We start from the raw sequence: 24,176 nt of genomic DNA, 5'->3' as shown, positions 1-24,176 counted from the left end.
CCATTCCTATAACTATACAATGCACATCTAAATTAGAGCAATATATAATCCAATGAGGGAAATTATCAGGGAGATGTTCTTGAAGGTATTTGCCCAGAATGGGTCCTTTATAATTGCTATATCCAGACAAAAAATGTACCAAAGTTGATATTAATAGTAGGAGAGGACTAATGCATGGCTAAGAAGGCGTTTAGCTTCATTTTCATAATGGATAATCAGAATATCATTGTCTACTAGATGGGAAAGATTAGTAGGTACCCAAGTTAAAATTATCATGTCCAGTAAGGGAGGGGTCTGGAAAGACAGATACTGTTTCCATTAAGAAATCGTAAGAAGGGTAATAACAATGTTAAAATCATTTTTATATATCTTCATCAATCATTAGCAATTAGGTGATATAAGAATAAAGTTTGAGAGAAGTTCAAAGAACAAATTTATTTTTATTATAAGGCAAAAAATAAAAAAAAAGATTAAAATGATTAAACAAGTATGCCATCAATTTGTGAGCATATAGGCCTCGCTGATGTCTTGGGATTGCTGTCTGCCTTCGATGTCAGTGACTTCTTGTTCTTGAAGAGTCTTTGATGTCTACTGTAGGCAGAGGCAAGTGTCAGACAGAGGAGTAGATGTCCATTCGCTGTTAGGTACCTTTTTTAAAATGAGAAATGTGAATCTATGAGTTAATTCCTTTATGCTTGACTGCACATAGTTTAGTTAGTAATATCTGACCAGGTCCCTTCCAACGAGGTTGGAGAGAACCTTTTATTTGATGTCTTTTCCACTAGATTAAATCTCTTGGTTGTAAGCCATGGTCTTTCGAAGTCTTCGTCTCCTGGGAGCACACTATGAAATGAATCAGTTACTAATTATCAAAAACTTTAAGCTTGTTAATAAGCCCTTGACAATAATGTAGAATGCTTCCTTTTCGTAAGTTTGGTGCATAAGCCCCTTCATCCAGATGCACAGGGTGCCAGTGACTAATAAGGAGAAAGGCTATGTTTACCAAAAGGAGTAGGTCTCAGGTTGAGGAGCACTATAGGGAGAGCATTTGCCCAGGGGAGATTAAACGCTTCTGAAATTTTGGCTAGTTGATTTTTTTTTTTTCTTTTTAATTTTTACCTGCCCGCTTCCCTGGCTAGTTGAATTTTGGTTGTACCATTGGTACATTCCACCAATCCAGAAGACTGGGGGTACTAAGCATAATGAAAATGCTATAGAATAGGCCAAATGTTACAGATGGATTGCATTATTTGCCCAGTGAAATGAGTCTCTTGGTCACTATGTAACTCAGCAAGAATTCCCCAGCTGGGAGTTATTTTTTCCAGCAAAAATTTACCTACCGTTAAGGCTATTGCTCTCCTGCAAGGGAATGCCTCAACCCAGTGAGAAAACATACAAATCATAACTAATACATATTTGTTTCCCTGAGGTGGTGGCATTTGGAAAAAATCCAATTGCCATACTTCAAAGGGGCCTAAGGAAAGTGAGAGAGTCTCTGGGACCCATGGAGTGGTTTTCCTAGGTTATGTTTTGGGCAGATAGAACATCTGATTTACATTTTATGAGCTACACTGGTAGGTTTCCAGTAATATTATTTACTCCATGAAATCATCTTTCAGGATCCCAGTGTGTTAGCTCATGTAAATGTTGAAGTATAGGCGGTTGAACTCCTATAAGTAAGACTGGTTGGGTCCAAGCCATATCTGCTTGCCCGGGCTGAAGGTTCCCCCTTTTTGTGGCCATATCCTCTTTTCTTCTTCCGTAGCCGTCTGTTGGAAGAGAGTCTTTTATTGACTTAATAGGAAGCAAGGAACATTCTCAGGTCTGGACAATTTGGCCATTTAATGCTTCCCATTTAGCTGCAGCGTCGGCTAAATGATTTCCTTGTGCTTCCATGGTGACAGCTTTAGAATGTCCTGGAATTTTGATAATTGTCAATTGTCTCAGTTGCTATATGGCATCTAATAATTCTACAACCTGTTTTCCATTCTTTATGGGCTGCCCTGAGGAAGTTAAGAAGCCTCACTGCTTCCACAACATTCCAAAGTTTTGAGCTACGCCAAAGGCATCGACTATCATAGTAAATATTGGCTACTTGATCTTTAACCAATTGACAGGCTCAAGCTAGAACAATTAATTTGGCTTGCTAGGCAGATCTTATTTCAGGTAAATAAGAGCTTTCAATTAATCAGCCATGGAATTTATTGCATGTGCAGCTCGGTAATGTCCCTGTTTGTCTTTCGGGTAATAGCCACCTGTGACCCAAATTAGGTAGTGCTATCAACACGGGTTTCCTATAAACCATTCCTAGGGACAAGAAGGTGGTCAGTAAGCAAAACAGTTGCGGGTGTCTTCATCCTATAAAGAGGGTTATACAGTTGCTGAGTTAAGACTGTTACATTGAGTTAAAGTAATATTAAGCACAGAAAGCAGGAGTACTTCATAAGAAGCCAGCCAGCTGACAGGAGTGTTGAGTGTGCTGAGGGATCAGTAAAGATTCAACAGAATGAGGAGCATAGTTAAAGGAGAGCCAATAACATCTCTTCTGTTTGTTTGCATAACTGGGCTGTAGCAGAGATGGACCTCATGCAGGGAGGGGCCCTCTTGCTACCGAGTCTAATGGCTGCCTGTAATATCCTATAGACTGATGATGATCTCTATGTTTTTGAATTAGAACTACTAAAGCATTTCCTTTGTTTTAATGTATGAAAAAGAAGAAAGGAAGTTTATAATTAGGATGTCCCAGAACTGGAGCTTTAGAGAAATCTTCCTTTAGAGCTTTTACAGCTTGTTTTCCTTCCAGGTTACATTGAATTGGATCAGGTTGATCTGATTTTAATAACACATATGGAAGATGGGCCATCGAAGAAAAATTTGGAACCCAGTTGTCACAGTATCCAATCAGACCCAGGAATCCTCTAAGCTGTTTCTTGTTTTTGGAAAAGAAAAGGGTAGGATTCCTCAAACCTTTCAGGATTAATCAATAGCCCATCTTTAGATATGAGATGGCCAAGGTTTTTTACTTGGGACAAACAAAATTGAGGCTAGTCCTTTGAGACCTTATGTCCTTTTATAGCTAGCTATAGATAGACTGTGTCCTTTGAAGAGTCTAGAGCATAAGAGTAAATCATCCACATGTTAAATTAGAGTGGAATGTTTGGGAAAATCTATGTCATTTAAATCAGCCTTTAGTTTCTGAGTGAAATAGGTGGACTCTCTGTATATCCCTAGGGCATTGCAGTCCAAGTAAACTGGTGATCTTCCTAGGTGAAGACAAAGAGATATTGACTGTCTTTTTCTACAGGAATGCTGAAAAAGGCACTACATAAATCTATTACTGAAAAATATTGGCAGTCTACAGGAATGGCTGATAAGAGAGTAAGTGGATTTGGAACCACAGGATATCTGGGAATAACTATTTTATTTATCACTCTGAGATTCTGTACAAATCTCCATCCTTTCCCACTTGATGTCTTTACTAGAAGGGTAGGAGAATTACAGGGGCTTGTACATGGAATTATAAGCTCCCTTTTTAAGTAATCTTATACGATGGGCTTAATTCCAGCTAGTGCATCAGGTGTTAGAAGATATTGGCAAATATTAGGTAGAGGCAAAGTATTGTCAATACTTATTTGGATTTCAGTGACTGACTTAATCTTGCCAATATCTGTAATGGAAAGGGCCCAAAGTTGCATTGGAACGTCTTGCAAGAAATGGTTAGTCTCAAGGTTAGTTACCTCTTGTGGTGGTTCCTTTAAAATCATTACCTTTCCAGTTGGTTCAGTATCTGATTTATTTAGTTCTAAATGCATTTTGCCCTTCTGGGGAAAGGATATGCGGGTCATGGTTTTCAAGAAAATCTCTATCAGGTGATTGGGACAGATTTGACTAGTAAAAATGTATGTTCCACCATAACATGCTCTAGTTGGAAGGGAACAGGTCCTGATTTGAAAACAGGCATTGGTTGATTAGAAGTCCCTACAGCTTTACTCCAAGGGAGAGGGCAACTTAATTGGGTAGGGTTAAGAACAAGTAAAGAGCCCCAGCATCTACAAGGGCATTAGTAATTTTTATGGTAATTTCAGTTTCTCCTAAAGTATTAGCAAGTCTCAGGAGCATCCCTGTTTCTTTTCTTTTTCTGAACCACACTTACAGTTTGTTACAATCCTTCTTAAGGTGACCTGGCTTTCCACAATAAAAACAGACTCCTCTCTCCTCTTGTCTAAGAGACCTTCGGGGGAGGGGGGCGGGGGTATCACCTGATTGCTTAATTGCTAGAGCTATAAGTTTATGATTATGGCAGCTTTATCTTTTTCTCTCTTTTGAATAGTTTTAGATAGTGGATCAGCCAGAATTGCCAGTTAATCAGTACACATGGTTGGCCAGTTTAATTTATGCTGTTTAATCAGAGTTACAAGCTCTTCATCTAGTCCTTCCAAAAATGCTGAATTTAGTAAGAAATCATTTTGATGTTCCTTAAAACTGTATGGAGACAGACCTAAGTACTGTTTGAAAAAATTTTTTCAAAACATTCAAAGAAATCAGGCACTGGTTCATCAGGCTTTTTCTTACATTGCCAGATCTTGGTCCAGTCCATTTTCCAGGGGAAAATCTCAAGTATGGCTTGGTAAAGCCAGTGGGCTAATTCCCTGCATTTTTCTTGGTCTGTATCTCTGTTTTGAAAAGTCCTGTACAGGAGTTTCCCAGGGAACCTTGTTCAGCCATACTGTTGCTTTGTTCTCAGAAACCAGTAGGTGTTTTAATTGGAATAAGTCAGAATAGCCGGGATCACATGTTCTAACGATTAAATCAAATTCCTTTGCAAACCCATCAGGGTCCTAGAGAAGGTCAAGAAATCTTTAGTTAGATTCCTTAATTCTGTTCTAGTCCAAGGAACCTATACAATCACTAGTTCCCTTTTGCCTGAGACCAGGTTTTTCCTAAAGGGAGCTGGCAGAATTTCTGTTTTTTCTAGTCTATCTTGGTCTAGATTCCTAGTCTCAGTTTCCTCTAGGTCAGTAGGGAGTAGTGGTGGGGAAATAAAGAGGAGATAGAAGAGGAAGGAGGAAGGGAGGAGGAGGTCCGAGTCTGGACGAGGAAGCTCAGAAAGCAAAGGATATAGTGGAGCAGCTGGACAGTGAAGAAGAATGGGGTGTTGGCATTTATCAGTTTCAGAAGGCTTCTTTAGTTCAGAGACTGTCTCTAAATTTTTCTTACTAACTTCCTGTAAAGAATTTATCTGTGCTTTGCCTAGAAGCTTCTAATTTTCAATCAAGATGAGCTTCCCAATCATTCAGTTTAATTTTAGAGCCAACCTTTTCCAACTGAACATGCAGAAAAATTAATTTGGAGGTATAAAAAGTTCCCCATTGTGGTCATCTCAAGCTGATATCATTTTTAGTTAAATTTTCCCATTTCTGTAGGTCCTTGCAAGTTGAAATTCTATAGAAACTGTACATTTATCCTGCAAGAGTATTAATGGGGAGCTGGGGTTCTTGGGATTTGTCGACTTTAGGGGCACAGTTTCCCATGTTAGTTTTGTTCTTTGGATATCTGCAGAATCTGAACAAAGTTCTAGGGAGGATTGAATGAAGCGTGCTGCTTATGGGTTGAGCTCCAAGGGTCTGTAACGTCCGAGTCGCTTCAATCCTCTTACATGTCTCAGTTTCTCTCCCCAGATGTCTAATATAATCATGAGGAGTTGGAGGGCTAGATAACCAACCTTTATGTGCGCGTCCCTGGATGAGTCATTTATTTAATTACGAATGTGTTGGAATTCCCTATGGAGCCCTACTCGTTTTGAGGAGTACCCTTAAACACCTCCACGTAGATTCTTAGTCACCTAAGAATACCTAAAGTTTGAGCTGGAGGTAGTATATGCCCCTTATATTCAGAGCCGAACAAGTTCAGACTCTCATTTCTCCAGCAAAAAGTTTTGTTCAGACTTGCAGTAATTAATTCCATCTGAAAAGATGAAATTAAAACCGACTGTCCATTTCGACTCCTACCCTTTAGTACCACTTCAAAAATTTTCTAAGGAAAGCTCAAGTAAAGTCAGACCCTCTACCACAAGCAAAGGGAAGGTCCTAGATTCCAAGCGATGACTCACCCAAGTTCACCTGATACAAAGCGAGGAGCCCATGGGGTTCGAGGGGCCCCTGCTGGTACCTAGCACCACCCAGGTCCACAGGGTGGTTCTGGGTGAGCTTCTTTGGAATCCTGCTGGCTATGCCAAATAAATATTGATGAAAGAACATCCAGCCTAAGAAAAAGTTTTATAAGAGTTTATTTGAGCCAAACTGACGCCAATTGCCATGAAGCAAAATCTCAACAGATTGAGAAAATGATCCAAAGGATGGTAGTTTTATAGCTCATTTTATTCATTAGAATCAAAGGAGGAGACTGGAGAGTTACATGAAATCATTGGTGGTGGATTAGGGAAGCAAGAGAAGACAAAGTGGGGAAATCTCTGAGATTGAATAAAAAGTAAAAGCAAGAGACACATACTTCTTTTACATTGGTGGGTACAGAATAGTTAATAATTAACATTCACAGCACATGGAGATGGTATTCAGGGAACAAGATAACAATGAGGGGATCTGTGGTCCTGTGCTCTGGTGGGAGGTTGTACCCTGAGGGGTCTGGGAAAGATTACTCTGACATTCCAAGGGTATGCTATCTCAGATGCAAAAAGACAATAAACAGGTTCACTTAAGGTAAAAATTGACCCTTGTCAAGGAAGCTATAGGCCAAGGATGTGACTACCCACCACTACCCACTTTTAGTTAGGAATTTTTATATTTAGACCATCCCATGTGGTTACTTTTGGTCTCTGAGTTTGTGAGGCCCCCCTATGCAGGCTTCCCCTAAGCTTGTCAGGTTTAGCATGTGGCCCCCTTTTTTCCTACACATGCTAGATATACAAAAGTGAGCAAGATAGACATAGACCCTGACTTTCTGAAAACAAGCAATGTCTGCAAGGCCAGATAAATGCCGTATATAGGAAGCATTATGTAAAAGGCAGCTATCGAAAAAAGTGGCAGAGGAGGAGGTGAATCCACCGCTACCTGCCTGTGAAGGTGAGAAATAACACCCAGTCCTACTACTTCAGGGATTAGTGTGAAATCCTGCAGGGAGGAGGGGACAGCCCTTTACTGCACTGGGAGGTCCAAGCCAGGGAGCATCCATCCTTTCTGGATACCCATTTTAATGGAGAGTGAACAAACCGGACTTCCCTAGAAGAGGACAGTGGTAAAGCTTCTAGAAATCATAAGGTTTATTTATTCATTCATTATTTTTAAAGTGCACTTCTTCTAAGTTACTGAGGATACAGAAAAGAACAAAATAGGGGGGAAATATTGTTACCCTCAAGGACCTTATAAAGCTCATGAGATGGAGACAATAAATAAATTAATAAGTAAAACGAATAGGAAATTGAATATTGATATGTACTATGGGGAATAATAAAGCAACAGAAAGAATCTGGAGTGTGGTAGAGCAGTGATACAATTTGAAGTAGTGTAATTAGGGAAGAACTTACTCAGAGGGTGATAACTGAGAAAAGATCTAAAGATAGTAAGGAAGCAGACATAGTAAGGGGGACAAGCAGTCCAGGCAGAAAGAACAGCAAATATAAAGTGTGCCTAGTGTGTTTGAGGAAAATTCCATTGTATGTAGTAAAGCAATAGAAGTAGTAATAGAAATAAGGTGTGTGTGTGCACGCACATGCGCACAGATCATGAAGGGCTATAATACTGCAATACAATTCTGATGCTAACCACTCCACAGGTTTAAGGGCATAGCCCCCAACAAGACTGTCCTCAGTTCAGACACCAGCTGCATGTTTGGGAGTCCCAAGGCCATCCACACTTCTGACCAGCTGGTAACAAATTCAAAGGTTCCCATGGCCCCCTCAGTTTCAATAATTTGATAGAACTCACAGAATCAGGAAAGTGCCTACTTATAGTTCTATTATAAAGGATAAAAGCTGGGACCAACCAAATGAAGAGATACATAGGGCAAGGTCTGAGAGTGTCCCACCCAAGCGTGGAACTTCCATGACTTCTACCTGTGGAACCAAGCCTTCACCCTCCCAGCACATCAAAGTATCCACCTACCAGGAAGTGCCCTGAGCCTCAGTGTCCAGAGTTTTTATTGGGGTTTCATTGTTGAATCATTGGCCCTGTGATTGAAACCCAATCACTTTCTGCTTCCTTTCCTTGTTTGTCAGTAGGTCAGGCTGATATCAGTGGCCCAAAGCTCCAGCTCTCTAATCATATGGTTGGTCTTTCCAGCAGGACCAGCTCTCATCTAGCACAAACCCAAGTTTATTAGCATAAACTCAAGTATGGTCCAAGGGGCCATCATGAATAACAAAGGCACTCCTATCATTTGGGCAAGTCCAAGGGTTTAGAACATCTATCCAGGAACCCAAGACAAAGGCCAGACAAGTTATTATAGGACAAGATCCTGAAGGAATCACAAAGATGTGGGTTTTTACTCTGAATGAAATTGGAAGTTGGTAGGTTTTCAGCAGAAGTGACATATACTTTCTTTTTTTAACAGTCGCTCTGGCTGTTATGTTAAAAATAGCCTGTGTGAAGGAAGTCTGGAAACAGGGAGACCTATTAGGCAGCTACTGCAGTCATCCAGACACAAGATGATGGCACAGGCAACGATGGTACTAGCGGAGCCATGTGAAGTGGTTGTCAATGTAGGAAATGTCCAAACCTGTAGAAAGTTTTTATGAGAGTTCATTTGAGCCAAGATTGATCTTGCTGGGAAACAAGATCTCGAATGCTCTGAAGAATAACAGTTCGCAGTTTGTTTTATGCGTCTGGAATTAAGGATGGAATATAAGGAAGATTGCTTGTAGGTAGGAGAAAACAAGACTGGGATTGGGTTACAGGTTAGTGAAGACTATGTGCCACCCAGAGGGTGGCTACTGCAGCTGGTTTCTGAAGTGAGGACAGTCTTGTTGGGGACTGACTATGCCCTTAAACCTGTGGAGTCTGCACTAACTATGGATACTCTGGCATTTCAAAGGCGTGTCGACCCAGGTGCACAAGAATAGTAATAGAACAGGTTGGCTTAAAATTCTTGCATTAAAGAAGTTATAGCCTGGGGCATGACTACCTACTATGACTTGCCCAGTTAGGAATTTATGATTTATTACAGCACCGCCTTTTTATTGAAAGGTCCATCTCTGGAATTATTTTGAAATTAGAACTAGTGGGATTTACTGCTGGACGGTTGCAGGGTGAGAAGGAGACTAGTGGAGGATGACTCAAGTTTTGTCTTGAAGACCTAGAGGTATGAAGTTGTCGTTTACTGGGAGGATGGAAGATCAGGAGCTCAGCTTTGGGCACACTAGTGTGAAATGCCAATCAGACACCCAAGTGGAGATGTTAAATCAACAGTTTGACACATGTGCCTGGAGCTTGAGAGAGAAATCTAAATTGGACAGATTTGCTAGAACATCAATGTAGAGATAGTGTTTAAAAATATATAACTGGGTGAATTCACTGAGGAAGTGAATGGAGAGAGAGAAGCGAGCCGAGGATAGGACCCTGGGACCGTGGATCACTCCAACAATAAGACAAGGAGGAACTAGCAAAGGAGAATGTGAATGGGGCAGGAGAAGGGGAGAAGCAGGGGAGCGTGGGTCCTGCAAACCCAGGGAGGCCATGATCAACTGTCACAAATGCTGCTGACTCATCAAGCAAGATAAGGAATAAAATGAGAATTAATGTTGGATTTAGCAATTTAGAGGTACTGGTGACCTTGACCAGAAATGTTCTGGTATAAGTCCATGAGAGAATGGGAGAAGAATTATTATACAAACTACTCTTAAGTAGTCTTGCTACAAAGGAGAGCAGAGAAATGGGACAGCAGCTGGATATTGGATAAAGAGAATTTTTAAAAAATTGTTTAGGAAACTAGGGATGTTTGATCAGGAGGAGACTGGAGACATAATTCTCTTCACATGCTTAAAGTACTGTCATATGGAGGCGACTTAGATTTATTTTATGTGACCTCAGAGAGAAGAACTAGGACCGAAAGTCGGAAGCCTCAAAGAGGAGGATAGTAGTGCAGCTCTATAAGAACTTTGTGCATCCATTTATTTACTCGTTCAAAACACTAACATTGGTGCCTACTCTGTGACAGCACTGACACAGGCACCGGGGAAGAAGTCGTGATGAAGACAGCTCTGCTGGCTAGTGCAGGAGAGCTACCCAGGCAAACAATTGTAATAAAGTGTGGAAGAGCCAACAGGGGCCCCTGTGTCTGACTGGAGTAGGGAATAGGGTTCAAGGAAAGGTCAGGCTGGGCGGGGGAGCCATAAATGTCCACTGAGGATATTCTTCCTTCTGATAACTGAAAACCTATTTGGCTTAAATAAATGAGGCTTAAAAGGTACTTGAACCTCAGTTATCAGGTACATTTTCTGGATGACTAGGCCGTGTAGATACAGCCTTAATAAAAATGATGGCTAATAGATGGGTGGTGCTTTATCATTTACAGAGCACATTTAATCCTCACAACAGCCCTGCCAAGATCATCCTGTTATCCCTGTTTTATAGTTGGGTTAACTGAGGCTCAGAGCAGTGAGCCTTGCCTAAGGTCACATAATTATTATAAAGGTGGAGCTAGGGCCAGAATTAAGTTCATGAGTCTCAGTCCTATGTACACACCCTTCTCTGAGCTGCCAAGCACTCAGCCACACTGATTATAATCTACTCTGACCCATGTACAAAAGTGCTTTGGGGCCAGGTGTTGGTCTCTTTTGGAATGTTTCATAGCCTGTGCCCCTCCCCAGAGTTCTTGGAGCTATCTTCAGTCTGGTTCCCATATTTTAATCTGCTCTAATTAAGCCAGACTTTCTCTTCTGTTCCTCAGCTCTGGTCCCAACCCTCCCCTTTTTCTTGATCTTGCTTCACATTCTCTTAGTTCTAGATCTCTGGAAACCCGAGAGTGGCTTAAAACTGGGATTCCTTGGACTTTGTGGACCAGCAGTCCTTGGGTTCCTCTGATGTTAATGAGACCTATTAAGTCCAAAAAATTAAAGAGTGTGAGATATCCAAAAACTGTAAATAAGAAGAATGGAAGGAAGAAGAATGGGATAACAACAACAACAACAACAACAACAAACAACAACAACTTACTTCTGGCTTACTATCTATCTATGATAAAATACCAATATTATCTTCATTTTACAAATGAGGAAACTGAGGCACAGAGAGGTGAAGCACATTACCCCAGGTTGAGGAGCAGAGCTGGCTACTGAGTCAACAGTAGCTGCTATGTTCTGCTGCCTCCCTTAAAAGGAAAAAAGAGAAAAACAAAGACGAGGCAAGGCTTTCATTCAGCATGATTTTTTAAAGCTCTCGTGTCCTGAAGCTACAAGGGAAGAAATAGATCTAGTTCCAGCCCTCAGTGAACTCACAGCTGCAGAATCACAGAACATTAAAGCGGGAAGAGTTCTCAGAGATGTCATCCAAATTGGAACACACAGAGGTGAAGTGAAGCACGTAAGAAAGGAAAAGAGAATATACACCTTTGCACACGTACAAAAATAACATAAGACATACAAGTCAGCAGTTCAACGCGGGCCCTTAACAACCACAGCCGATCCCCCTGTTACAGTAAAAAATGTGTGCTGGGCGCTGCCACAGGTGGGAGGCAAAGCCCTCGCCCCACCGCTGGAGGAGGAATTGTGAGGGTAGGAAATAGAATGACATTGACCAAGAGTGCAAAGCATTTAATGTCTTTGAGAAAGAATGAGCAGTCCAATTTCATAGTAGAGCTTACTTTTAAGGGAGAAGTAAAAGGTAAGGTTGAGATGCTAAGGGATGTAGTACCGTCTGAGCTCTGAGCTCGGAGATATCAAGAGAAGCAGTCAGGTGGGGCTTATCAGGAAAGGCTTCCTGGAAGAAGGGGCCTTAGGGATGCATTGGAGAAGAAGAAAAACTGGGATTAGCAAGTGAGGAGACAGAATGAATAAAATATTTGTAGGACAAGGCAGTGTGGGAGGTGGAAAAGGTGGAAAAAATCAACTTTTAGGTTCAGTTCGATACAACAGAGGTTAGTTGAGAGTCTACTAAGAGCCAGCCATCTTTGATAAGTGTAAGGATGAATTAAAAACTTAGCATCTGTCCTCAAGGAGCTTATAGCTCAGAGCTTCACAGAGTCACAGGATGCGCAAGTACCGTGGAGCTTGGGATGGGGCCTTGGCCCAGGCTAGGGGTTTAAGGAAGGCTCCTGGGGCACTGATCCTGAACAATGTCTTGAAGGACGAAGAGGAGTGAGCTGAGTGGCAGGAGAGGGGAACATGCTGAGGCAGAGTACTAAGGGAGGATGCAGCTTGCAGTGTGCAGATACCTCTGACACTCAGGGATTTTTAGAAGGTATAGTGCATATTGAAGAGAGCAGAAGATGATGCTAAAGAGGTGAGCAGCAGCTGGGCTGGGCCCGACCTGACCTAATTTGAACTTTATCTGAAGTCACCGAGGAGTCTTTGAAGGGTTTTCACAGGGCAATGATGTTAGATTTGTGTTTTAGAAAACTCATGCTGGCAACTGTGTGGAGAATGGATTTAAGAGGAGCAAGTGGAGGGCAGGGAGAGCCATTAGGAGGTTGTCACAATAGTCCAGGGAGCAATGATGAAGACATCACCTGAGGGAGTGGGTGTGGACAGACAGAATTGAGACCCTTAGATGGATGTTTGGGGGTACCTGGTATAAGGTAAGACAGGGAAGAGTCTGGGGTGAGGACTCTGTTTAAATGGGGGGTGGCGGAAGGAGCAGGGTCAGCAGCAGAACGAAGGAAATGAGGCTGACGATGCCCAGATCACAGTAGTCACTGCAGGCTTGTGAGCCAGGGCCAGAGTCAGAGTCCCAGCTTTTATGGACTGAGCTGGTCTCAAGTGTTGGTGAGCAAGTCCTGGAAATTCCTGGGTGAAGACCAAAGACTTGGCAGTTTTTCATGTTTAAAGCCAAAAATCAGTGTCTGGAGGTGGGGGTCGGGGAAGAGAGGTGTGTATGAGTGTGTGTGCATGTGCACACATAGTTGGAGAGAGTATCTAGAACAGTTGGCCGGGAATGCCTGGTTCCAGGGACTGCTGGACCTATGATGTGTACTGTACCTGCAGCGTCCTGGTAAGAACAGGATCAGACACGATCCCCTCCATCCCAGGGAAATCAGATGGAGGACGAAGAGGTGAACATAAACACAGTAGTCACTTAATCCTAAGAGGCCACTCAGCACTGTAGTGCAGAACGTTCTATCCTCAGGGACTTTTATGGTTACAGGGAACTGGGGTGGGGGTGAGATGGCACCTGGTTAGGAGTCCAGGTAGACTGAGTTATGCTTTTGTCTTTGCTGGTCACCGGCTCTGACTTGGGGAAACTCACTTCACCTCTTTGGGCCTTGGGTTTTTCATCTGGATTGGATTATTTCACATGGGTTTCTTCTAGCTGATCATTCCATGATTCTGAAAAGTGTGGTCAGACAGCTGCTGTCCATTTGATCCTTCACTATCTACACTTTTCCAACTTTTTTCTTCATTCCTGAAAACTTGAGAGCAGGAAGTCCTCCTTCCTTCATGTCCATCCTCCCTTTCTCCTGCTTTAGCATAAACTTTATTGGGGAGAAAGGACATCTGCTTACCATCGCTCAGAACAAAGGTTCCCTCCTCAGCCTTTAGTGTTGTCTAGAGAACGCTCAACTATTGTGATGGTGGACGTGGGAGAACCCTGGTGAGTGGAGGGCAAGGAGCATGCAGACAGCCTAGTGCAGCTGTAAGGTTTGCTCACACTCACACTTGTACTCAATGCCTTTGCAGTCCTCCTCCCTCTGTGACTGTGCTCATGCTGTCCCTCTGCCTAGAAGGGCTTCCTCTCCTTCCTGTGGCCTTTCCTGAAGCAAGGGGATACCTGAGAACCCTGACTCCCAGCTCCTCTTTCCAGCTTTTGTCATCTATAATCACAGATGATAAGCTGTTATTATTAATGGTTCATGGATACACAACAAATACCTGTAGATGGCAGAGTCGGCATTAATGAAACAATAACAATGTGACACTGGCTAATAATTTAAAATACTTACTATGTGTATATCTCATTTAATCCTCACAACTGTCAACATTACCGATAACTAACACACAGCCACAATACCAACACTAAAATGACTGTCACTGCACTTGACTTGTGGCTATCTCCTCTTTCGTGGGACGTGGTAAATGGGTAGCCACTCACTTCTCCCTCCCACTCTCTCCCTTCCCCTATCTTATTCTTCTCTCTTGCTTACTCTTTCTCTGGGGTGGGTGCAAGAGTAATTTTTAGAAAATCTACCCATCAGTGACTCCCCATCATTTACAGGATAAAGTCCACACTCCTTAGAACATCCTTGGATGGTTGCCAGGCCACCCCAACTACCACACCCTTCTGCAGGATTCCCATAATTGCCGTTGCTTACTGTCTGGTTACCCAAATTCAAAACGCTCCCCTTCGCCTTAGCTTCCACATTCTCCCAACCTTTAAATCCTGTTGATTCTAACTCCCTCATATATTTCACATATATTCCATTTCTCATTATCCACTGTCTTCATTTTATGTCCTTATAATTTCTCCCCAGGAACAGCGCTGCAGCTCCCCTGCTGTGCCTACCCTCCCCCAGTGACTGGCAGAGTATTCTTTCAAATTCTTCATTCACTTCCCTTAACCACTGTGATAAAATCCAAAGTCTTGATCTGGCATGTAAAACCCTTTATAACCTGACCCCAGCTTACCTCCCTTTCCCTGTTTCTGTTCCCTCTTTCTCTTTCTAGTTAATCAGAACCTTGCAGATGCCACAGTCCACCCAAAATCCATACCCTTGAGCCTTCACGCACATTTATATTCTGCCTGGAGGAATTATCCACCCCTATACCAACATTCCTCTTATCTGCTCAGTGAACACATTCCATTTTTCAAATCTTAGTCTAAGTGATATACCCTTTATGAAACCAGCCTGACTACCACCCACTCCCCCGCACCCCTTTCCAGGCCAAATGGACCATTTCTTTCTCTGTGTGTCCATTATATCCCTTTGATGTTTATATCATGGCCCCTAGAATCTCATGTTGCATTCTGAGTTAAAGTCTGTACATTCCTTGAGAGGAGGCATATGGGATTCTACTTCCTGTCTCTAGCCTCTTGCACAGTGCCCACCACACAGTAGGGTAAATGCACATTGAATGTTGAATAGATGAAGAACGAATGGCATTCAAGACCTGCCACACTCTGATCCTAGTCTACCTATCCTTTCTTATCTTCCATAAACAATAAAAACACAGCGCTGTATAACTGCCGGGCACATGTAGCTTGCAAGTGCATTTAAGGAGATTAATCACCTTTAATCCTCAAAACTCTGCCCTTCCACAAATATCCAGAGCTCCAGCTACACCAGACTCCTCCCCAGACACAATACATACTTCCTTCCCTTTGTCTTCATTGTTCTTTGTGCCCAGGTTCGCTTTACTTTCATATTTGCTGGTTCGAAGCTTAATTTACCCCCTTGCACAGACCCTTCTCATATTCACTCTCTCCTCTTTTCCCACCATTGGAATTAATTATTTCTCTCCTAAATACCAAAGCTGATGATTAGCCTGAGCCTGGTGCTTAGCATAAACTCTGGCACATATTAGGTCACCAATACTTGTTTGCTAATTAGAATAGAGTAGAATTGAACTGAATCAATTATTTAGGTTTCAGAGTTCTTCCAGTTTTTGCTGGAACCATGGGCAGAAGGATAATCAAGAAAGTGGTGGGAATGGATTGGAGCTGAGGTGAGTGAGGGTGGGGACAGAGGGTAGACTGCTTCAACTTGATAAACTCTTCCACAGAGGTTATAAACAAGATTTCTTGCCAGCCAAGACCTAAGCTATTCAGGTTCCCAGACCTGCCAGCTCATCTCTCTGGACCCCCAGCTCCTTGCCTGTGGATTTTTACGGAAACATCATTATTACCATTATATGGTTTTTGATTGTCCCAAATGTCATACTGAGCGCTGAGTAATGTGCTGGTGACCGACCTCAGTCAGTGCCAGAAACTTATCATGACATTTTCTCAGAATGGTTCTCAGATCTCACTCCCTGACACACTATCTCAAGAGTCAGAGGCATCTTACACACCTTGTGTCCAGCACGTGCACTTCACAGATGAGGAAACAGGGGCTTTAGAAGGGTATGGGCTCAGCCACATCTCCCTGGTAGGAAATGGCGGAGTTGGGGTTCAGACCCAGTTCTGACTCCGAAGAGATGTTTTTTGTTACTCTGCCCCCATCAAATTGCTGTTAGAATTCTTCATCCTCTATCTCCCTCCATTCTGTTCAACACAACAAATATTTATGTTATCTGATATCTACTCCTGTAGAGAAAGCTGTGCTGGGGGACATTGAAACAGTAGAGAGATGGAGAAGATGAAGTCCTGACCTTGACAAGTTTACTGGGAGGATATGGGGTACGATGGGGGTGCACACTTCACCAAGCTTTGTCAGTGAGGGCTTTGGGCTTTCTTGCTGCCCCCTTTCTTGGGCCATCCACTATTCCTATTTTACCTTTGATGAAACTGTGCCTCTGAGAGGCAGAGCTGGCACCTGATTGAATCTAAGCCCCAAGCACTTTGGACTGGCACATGCCTTCCCCTCTGAATGAGATGGAGGCAGCCCAGATTGCCTAGCCTGTTGTTGGCCCTCCTGAATAAGGCAGGAGCAAGGAAAGAGACCAGACTTGGAAGCAGAGGGAGCCTAACATTTGCTGTCATCACCAACAGCCCCTTGTAGTGCCTCAGCCCCACTCTCCTTGCTCCCAGAGCTGGGGGTCCAGAGAGATGAGCTGGCAGGTCTGGGAACCTGAATAGCTTAGGTCTTGGCTGAGAAACTAGGGAGGAGTCTGCATCAGCAGCCTGGACACCCCCAACCATATAGGTAGACACAGCAGCCCTCTCCTTGTGTCCTGGCTGCCCAAGCACCATCTCAGGAATGCCAACACGCAGTTAATTTGTGTGCCTTGCAAATACTTTATTGGCATCTCATGGTGCTGAAAATCATGTAATTATGAGCAGAATTTATATGACGCCAGGGCTGCCTGGGCTCCCTCCCTGTGTCTCCTTCCAGGCACTGCGGATGTTGGAGGCTGGCTTAGAAAAGAATCAGACCTCCCTGCCTTTACATCTATGCGCCCCTTAGATAAGGAAGGTTTTAACTGAAAATTGGTTTGTCTGTTTCCTCTGCCTAATTACAAGCTGCCTGCACTGCCAGCGGAGCACACAGACAGGAGCCCAGTGCCCTCAAGAGAGACTGGCGTTGGGTCCTGGGATGGGGATGACAGTGACATTGGCAGCTTTCCTTCCACACCCACCACATGAGGCCTTTTTTCTTACTGTTGAACAGGCACTGGTCTTTGCAGGCAGGACTCTCCCTCTCCTCCCTCCTTCCTCCCTATTCTGTGGCTGTGATTCTCCAGTGAGGACAGGATGCAGGTCAGTGCCTGCTTCCTCCCTTCTGCCAGAGATGTGCCGCCCCCGACTCTGTGTCCTGCCCACTTCTTTGCTTCCAGCCCCATTGGGCAAAATCATTTCCTTTTCTACCTCTTGGCCTACCTGGAGGCCACTCAGTCCATCCAGGACACTCATTCCAGCTCCTTCCTCATTGCACTCCTCCCCAACCTGCTCTGTACCTCCTCTTCTTTGAAGTCCTGTGGTAGAGACTTAGGGTCCCTTGTCCACCTAGATCTCCTGAGGACTTGTCTCTTATCAGGTCGGAGCATCTTCCACCCTCTGTAACTCCTTTTCACAGAGGCAGGATGAGGTGCTGCACCTGGGGAGGTGTTCAGCAGTGGTCTGGGGGTAAGAGGCTGGGTCACAGCTCTGTCTGCCCTCTGCCAGGGACTCCTCAAGGTGAGTCACCATGAGGTGGGAGAGGCAGGGGTCAGCTTGGCCACCTTGCTTGGGTTGCGAGTGTTCAATTCAAAGCCGCAGGTAGTGGAGGAGAACCCAGGACCTGCCTGGGGTTGGTGCCCATGTCCTCCACCTTCAACCCTCTCTTGGCCCCTGGTCACATGTCGTTGCTGTCACATTTGGCTTCGACAGTAATTCCCCTGCCAGAGAGCAGGAGGAAGAATTCATTTCCCAGCTCCAGCCGGGCGGCTGTGAAATATGATTTCTGAAGTGTTAATAATGCATCATGTTTAGATAGCACTTTACATCTTCCAGAGCTGCTGGCTGGGCGGGGGGCTGCCTGCCAGGTTTGTTTCAGAACGTCTCCTCTGGAACATGTGCCCAATCCTGGGTGCCTTAGTTTTTCTTTCTGTGACAGGGAGGAATCATTCAGTCTTGGCTTTCTGCCAGGGTGCGGAGCTGCTTCCCCTTGTCACCGCACTCTCTTCTTCCGGACCTGCATTTCTTTTTTATTTACCTTCTAGAATGGTCCCAACAGTTCATTCATCAGACCCTAGCTAAGTGCCTTCTGTGTGCCAGGGCCTGGGATCCTCAGGTGCCACTGCCTTTGTGGGCTCTTGGGAGTTGGTGGTACAGACCTGTGAGTCCCCTGCTCCCAGCACTGTGGCCTAAAGTGTAGGCAACTAAGGGATGACACCCTTTTTTCTCTTCTATTTTGGGGATGTGGGGTGCTCTCTCTGCAGGCCGCCAGGGCTTCCAGGGTTACCCAGCTAGCTCACTTATGTGGACCCTGTGGTCTATTCAAAACCACTAAGTCTGTAGGGTCTTTGATCTTCTAAGACCTGGAACCTTTCTCAGCCCTCCCACCATGAACCCTGTGCCTTTCACACATGTGTATGATAAGTACTTCCATTTTTCCATTCCTCTCCAGGGTTTTTCATAGACCTAGAATATGCCCCTCTATGCATGCCACTGAGCCCTTTTCTACCTGTCACTCTCAGGGCTCAGGTAATGTCTCCATTCCCAGCCTACATCTATAGCCACTGCTTCCAGAAAGCCCTCCTAGAGTGATCCGAGGGAAAGAGAGGATGTATAGTGTTTCTGATGGGCTACCCCAAGTTTTCCTATGTTTCCATCCCAAAGGACGCTGCCCTTGATGCACTGGAGCACCAGGAGACTGGCCTCTTTGCAGCAGTCAGACCCCTGAAAGGTATATGGAAATTCCGTTTGTAAAATCATACTCACTTTTAGGAGACCTGGATTTCTCATTTCCAGGAATCCTGCTCTGTCATCAACTGTCTTTGCAATATCTTTGAACCTCAGTGCCCTCATCTGAAAAATGAGGCCATTGAAAGAGTGGTCACCAGGGCTTTCTCTAATATTCTTTGAAGACACTCCTACTTCAAACAATTCCTTGGTGAGTTATTAGGTAAAAAGAAGAAGCCCTTTGATAAGCATGTAATTACCTTCCAACTGATTTGATTTCATAGAGCAATTTGGAGGAAGTGTTTTCCTAGAGGGGCTTGCCTGTGCTCTGTGATGTCCTAGATTGCTCCTGTCTTCAGCCATGTCTGTGGCCCTAGGTCTGGCCAGGCGTGGAGGCTCCCAGAAGGCCAGGCCTGGGGTTCTGTAATCCTGTTTGCACTTCATCCTACACCACTGGCTGGATGCTAACTCACAGCTTTGTGAGGCTGCGGTTGAGAAGAATGCTTCCCCTTGCCCTCAGCCCTTCTGACTCCTCTTACTTCCTGGGAAGACAGTTCTTCACAAAGTTTTCCCAACGGGTTGTGCTGCCGCTGCTGTTCAGCTGACACCATAGCTGACGAGTTATTAAAAATCCTTCATTATTATTCTGTGCTGTCTTTCTCCCTTCTCCCTCCCTGCCCTGCCCCTGGCTTCTGAGGCCCATGGCTGTCACTGAAAATTGCCTGGAGGCCCCTCACCAAGCAGAGGCAAGCTTTCCACCCCTTTCCTCAAAGTGCCCCCATGGTTGTGGCAGCTGGCCAGAGGCAATGGGTCTCCCCCAAGGCCTGAGGTTCTTATACCTAATTTCCTAATTCTTATTTCAGCAGATCTCGGGGAGCTTGTGCAGGGGCTTTGGTGCTCAAAGGTCTTTATATCAAGAAATGGTCGGAGAGGGATTTACAGTCTCCCTGGGATCTTGGTTAGGAAGATACGTCTGAGGTGCGTATGTTCCAAATGACATCTCAGACCTGATGGTTCATCCTGTGGGGAAAGAGTGACAGACGAACTCTATCATCCCGCTCTCTGATCTGGGGTGCAAACCCAGCTCATCCATCACTCGTCCCCATAATCAGATTCGGCTGTAGCAAGAACAGAATATAACACTCAGCTCCTCTCCCAGGTGCCACAGTGACAGGTCCTGAGAGATGTGGAGAGCCTTGCTCCAGAGTCATGTGGCAAATAGGAAGAGTCTCCAAAGCAATCTGGCACCTTCACAGCACCCCTCCCACCAGGGGGCTTCCCATGGGCACCCTGTGAAGGGCTCCTGCACCCTGTGTCTGAGCAAAGGGATCCCAGGGTCACCGCTGTGAGCGGAAGAGGTTCAAGCCTCTGCCCCCTGAACTGGAGGTCGTTCATTTATTCTCTGTCACATTTCTCTCTGCTCAAACAAGCCTGTTCACATCTAACTCCTGGGGTCTCAAGCATCAGACTTTTGTCCTGGACCCCAGAGCCTTGTTCAGCCCCACTTTTTGGGACCTAGTCCCTGGGGCATAAAGCTCTGGGTAGCTGGGTTAGGGACAGGAACCACCATCTATAAGAATTGAGGAGCCAGCATTCCCACCTTGATTTGGCCTCCAGGTTGAGTTGATATCTTTTGTCTCTACCTTCGTTTGCCCAGATGAATTGTAACCATCTATCCAGAGGTGCAGGGGCAGAACAAATGAGATTAGAGTTAGTGACATTGTTGTTAGGGACAGTGGCCTTTAAAATTGGGGTGGGGATATAGTCAGAGCTTGCACTTGAGATTGACCAGGTCTCAGTATGGCCACTGGGGTAGACAGGATGGGGCGGTCAGGCTTAAAGTAGGAGTGACTGTTAAAGATAAGGGTTAAAGTTTGGTTTATGTGCTCGTTTTTTTAAATCAACATCTATTGATGACTTCTGCTGACCAGATACTGAAAGAATTTGAGATGCGTTACCTTCAAGAAGCTCATGTTCCGGTTAGGATTTGGGGTTAGAATGATTATTAGGACTAGGTTTGTGTTGGAGTTCGTCCTGGGGTTGAGGTTGCATTAGAGGTTCCTGTGGAAGGAGGAATAAAGATTAGACTGTGCGTAACCGTACAGGTTGGTGTGAGGCTTCTGGTTAAGGTCCTTCCAAGTCTCTGCTCTGTGATTTCCCCTCCCTCACAAGCTGCTCACCCAAGCTTGTCTCTGCTGTCTAAGGCTTCCTGGACTTGCTGGGATCTGTTTAATGACAGCAACCATCTGCCACCCCTCTTAGTGATCAGTCCCTTCCTCTTTACTCCTTCACTCGGCTTTCTCTGCCTTTCCTGGCAGGAGTCCCACATCCTACATTCCCCGGGGACAGGGCCTGTCTTCTCGCAGCTCACATTCTGGGAGTCTCTGAGCCTTGTCCCTCCTTCTCCATCCCTTGGTCCATAGTCACTACAGATGAACCAGATGCGCCCATGAGACCCTTCTTCCTGGCACCACTGCCACTCCTAGCTCTAGGATCCCACTCTTCTTTTACATATTTGGGACGCTTCTGTCTCTGCTGGAGTTCTCAGGGTTCCCTGGCCTTCCCTGGTTTCCCCTCTTGCCCCAAAGCAACACTTCCACATCACTCCCTCCCTCCTTCTCTTTGATCCATTTTCCGGGGTCTCATCAGAAGTCCCCTTTGGCTCTTATTTCAGTCTGCCCTTCCTCCTTCGGTACCTCCCTTCCGAGAACCTCCAGCCCCATCACTCAAACTCATTGGCCTCTTGGGCTGGAGAAATTTCTTTTCACCTCCCCTCATCATTCATATGGGGCAGAGCCCTCAGAGGATCTTCACCCCTTCTGGCCTCCTAACCAGGAGCAAGTGATTTTGGTAGAAAAGATACAGGTGTGGAGGAATGCTGGCATGGGGGCACAGAGTAGGAAAGTGTCTCTTCTTTCCTTGTTTCATTTTAGGGTGAAATAGCATGACTCCAGGGTTACCTTCTTCTCTCTCCATTAGCCTTATGCCAGTTGTTTAGAGGGTGGCTGGATGAAAAGGCAGAATTTCAAGAGTCGCTTGGGAAGGAAGTTCCAGAATTATGTGAGCAAAGGTCAAACTGTTCCCATCCCCACCTTCCGTTTTAGAGAATCTGCACATAAACTTGCTGAGGGCCAGGTGTCCAGAGGCTTCTGTTTGTTCCCCACTGTCCTCCCTTTTCCCTACCCCCTCCTCTACCTTTTCTTTGCTCTTGGAGTCCTCCTGTGCTCTCATGAGAACCTCTTCCCACCCCACTCCACCTCATCCATCCTTCTTAGGACCGTGAGCTTGATTGGCTCTGCTATCCTGGGAAGACATAAACTGTTCATTGGCATGCACGGCACCCTGTCCCCCTCGCAGGCAGATAATCGAGGAGGAATATTGGCTCGTCCAGGAAATGAAGTGCTAAATTTGTTGTGAGATTGGTGTCACAAGCAATCAAAGGGAGCCTCTCCCCACTGAGGGCTGGGCAGCTAAATGAGAAATCATTAGGTTATCGCAGAGACCAGGGAGGAAAAAAACAGAGCGACCCCTGTCCCCATTTTGCTGGGGGCTAGGGAGACACAGAGAGATTGAAAAGGGAAGGGAAGAATCAAAGAAACGGTGTGAAGGAAGAGGCAGACTGCTTTCTCCAAGGTTTCTCCTATGCCTGCGTGTCTTTTCCCTCTTTGTCACGGGCCCCATCAAGCCTCTCTATGTGCAGCCTTTTGTGAATCTTTAGTGGACACCTGCATCAGTGACATGCTCCTGGTTTCTCTGGCCTATGGGCTGTCCTGAGGCTGATACAGGACACAAGACAGTGAGCAGCGTTGGGTGTCCCCAGATCAGTGAAATTTTTGGTGAGTAGAAAAGTTGAAAAGGGGACATGTGAGAAGCTGATGAGGGTAGGGCCAGAGTGAGTGGTTTGAATGGGGTGGGAGAGGAACAGTAATACCTTCTTTACAACCCCTCTGGGAAAACTGCCTGGAGGAAGGAGTTCAAAGGATATGTAGCAGGCTCTGGATGGATATTGGCCTGCTAGGAGATGGCGGGATGGCTGGCATGTATACAGATAAGTTGCTCTCCCCTTTCTGCTAAATACTTGCCTCCTTCATGGAAATAAGGCCACAGAGCAGCCCTGGCTTTCGCCTGCTTTGGGGGGGGGGTCCCAGAAACAGTCACCAGTATGCATGGTCTTGAAGAGAATGTCTTTCCATGGATCCTCGCCATGGATTCCCACTTGGTCACCACTACCATGCCCCCCCTCAATGTCCTATAAATTCAAACAGTGGTTAGATGAATGGTTTTGCTCCCCCTGGGCTTCCCCTGTTCTTGGGGCATTTGTGTTCCACCTGATAACCAAACCGAATCAGGCAGAGCAGCCAAGATCAGGAGCAGACAGAGAGACCAGAGTTCCCAGCCCTAGCCTCCAGACCCAGCATCATCAACCCTGAAGCGCTCCCTTTGGGTCCTCCCTCCCTATGCTGGCCACTGCCTACTGAGAGCCTCCTCCTACAGCTGTTAATTACAGAGCCTCCACTTCCAGGCTCCCTTAGCTCCCTGCGGCAAATTAACATTCCGTGCCCCTTGCACGTGTAAAATGAATCAAGTCAGAGGGATCAGTTCAGCAGCCAGCCAGTGGGAGCTGCTTTTACTTTACGCAGGACTGATCCAGATGACCCGAACTTAGGGTCTTTAGAGCGCCTTTGTGGGAAATCTTTTTCATGGAAATTAATTAGAAAAGCCTAGAATGTTCTAGTTACAGGCAGAAGTGCCCCATTCTCCTTTTGGGTGGCTAGATGTTTAGTAACACACATTAGCTCACTAGACACATGAGTGCAAACAAGGACACCTGTAACCCCTTCACGCCCCACCCCCCACACAACACACACAACACCAAACAGCCTCCTATTCCTTCTGATTCTTCTAAGCCCATCCCTGAACCTTACCAGGTCGACATGTTGCAGACAGCTTCCACTTTGTCTTTCTGAATCTGGACCTCTCTCTTTGTCTGTGTCCAGTCTCTCTCAACAACCTAAAATCTCTGGAGGGCAGAGA

At 45.1% G+C, this 24,176-nt stretch overlaps 1 protein-coding gene and 1 long non-coding RNA gene across 7 annotated transcripts in view; one reads left to right on the top strand and one right to left on the bottom strand.

Moving 5' to 3' along the window:
- KIRREL1 (kirre like nephrin family adhesion molecule 1) overlaps positions 1-24,176 on the top strand; it is a 107,071-nt gene that overhangs the window by 49,055 nt on the left and 33,840 nt on the right. For 2 of the 4 annotated variants that reach the window (XM_039857116.1, XM_039857117.1), the window contains exon 1: positions 19,026-19,146. The exons of the other annotated variants lie outside the window; for them this stretch is intronic. In XM_039857116.1, the coding sequence (XP_039713050.1) occupies positions 19,041-19,146 (106 nt within the window). In that variant the 5' untranslated portion in view covers positions 19,026-19,040. Of the gene's footprint in view, positions 1-19,025; positions 19,147-24,176 lie in introns of those variants that run through there. 4 annotated transcript variants of the gene reach the window in all.
- LOC120598344 (uncharacterized) lies at positions 488-24,176 on the bottom strand. Of its 3 annotated transcripts, none has more exons than XR_005651578.1 (4): positions 24,068-24,176; positions 21,101-21,203; positions 20,743-20,814; positions 19,055-20,162 (listed from the first exon to the last, which is right to left on the bottom strand). It is a non-coding gene; the product is annotated as an uncharacterized LOC120598344 (long non-coding RNA). The 3 variants fall into 3 exon arrangements; XR_005651579.1 differs by having other exon boundaries at positions 19,055-19,268; XR_005651580.1 differs by adding an exon at positions 488-648 and having other exon boundaries at positions 19,182-21,203.

The sequence above is a fragment of the Pteropus medius genome, unplaced genomic scaffold (genome assembly GCF_902729225.1).
Source record: "Pteropus medius unplaced genomic scaffold, Ma_sr-lr_union100, whole genome shotgun sequence".
NCBI lineage: Eukaryota > Metazoa > Chordata > Mammalia > Chiroptera > Pteropodidae > Pteropus > Pteropus medius.
Note: the sequence above shows the minus strand (reverse complement) of the source record. Positions and strands in the feature narration are given on the sequence as shown.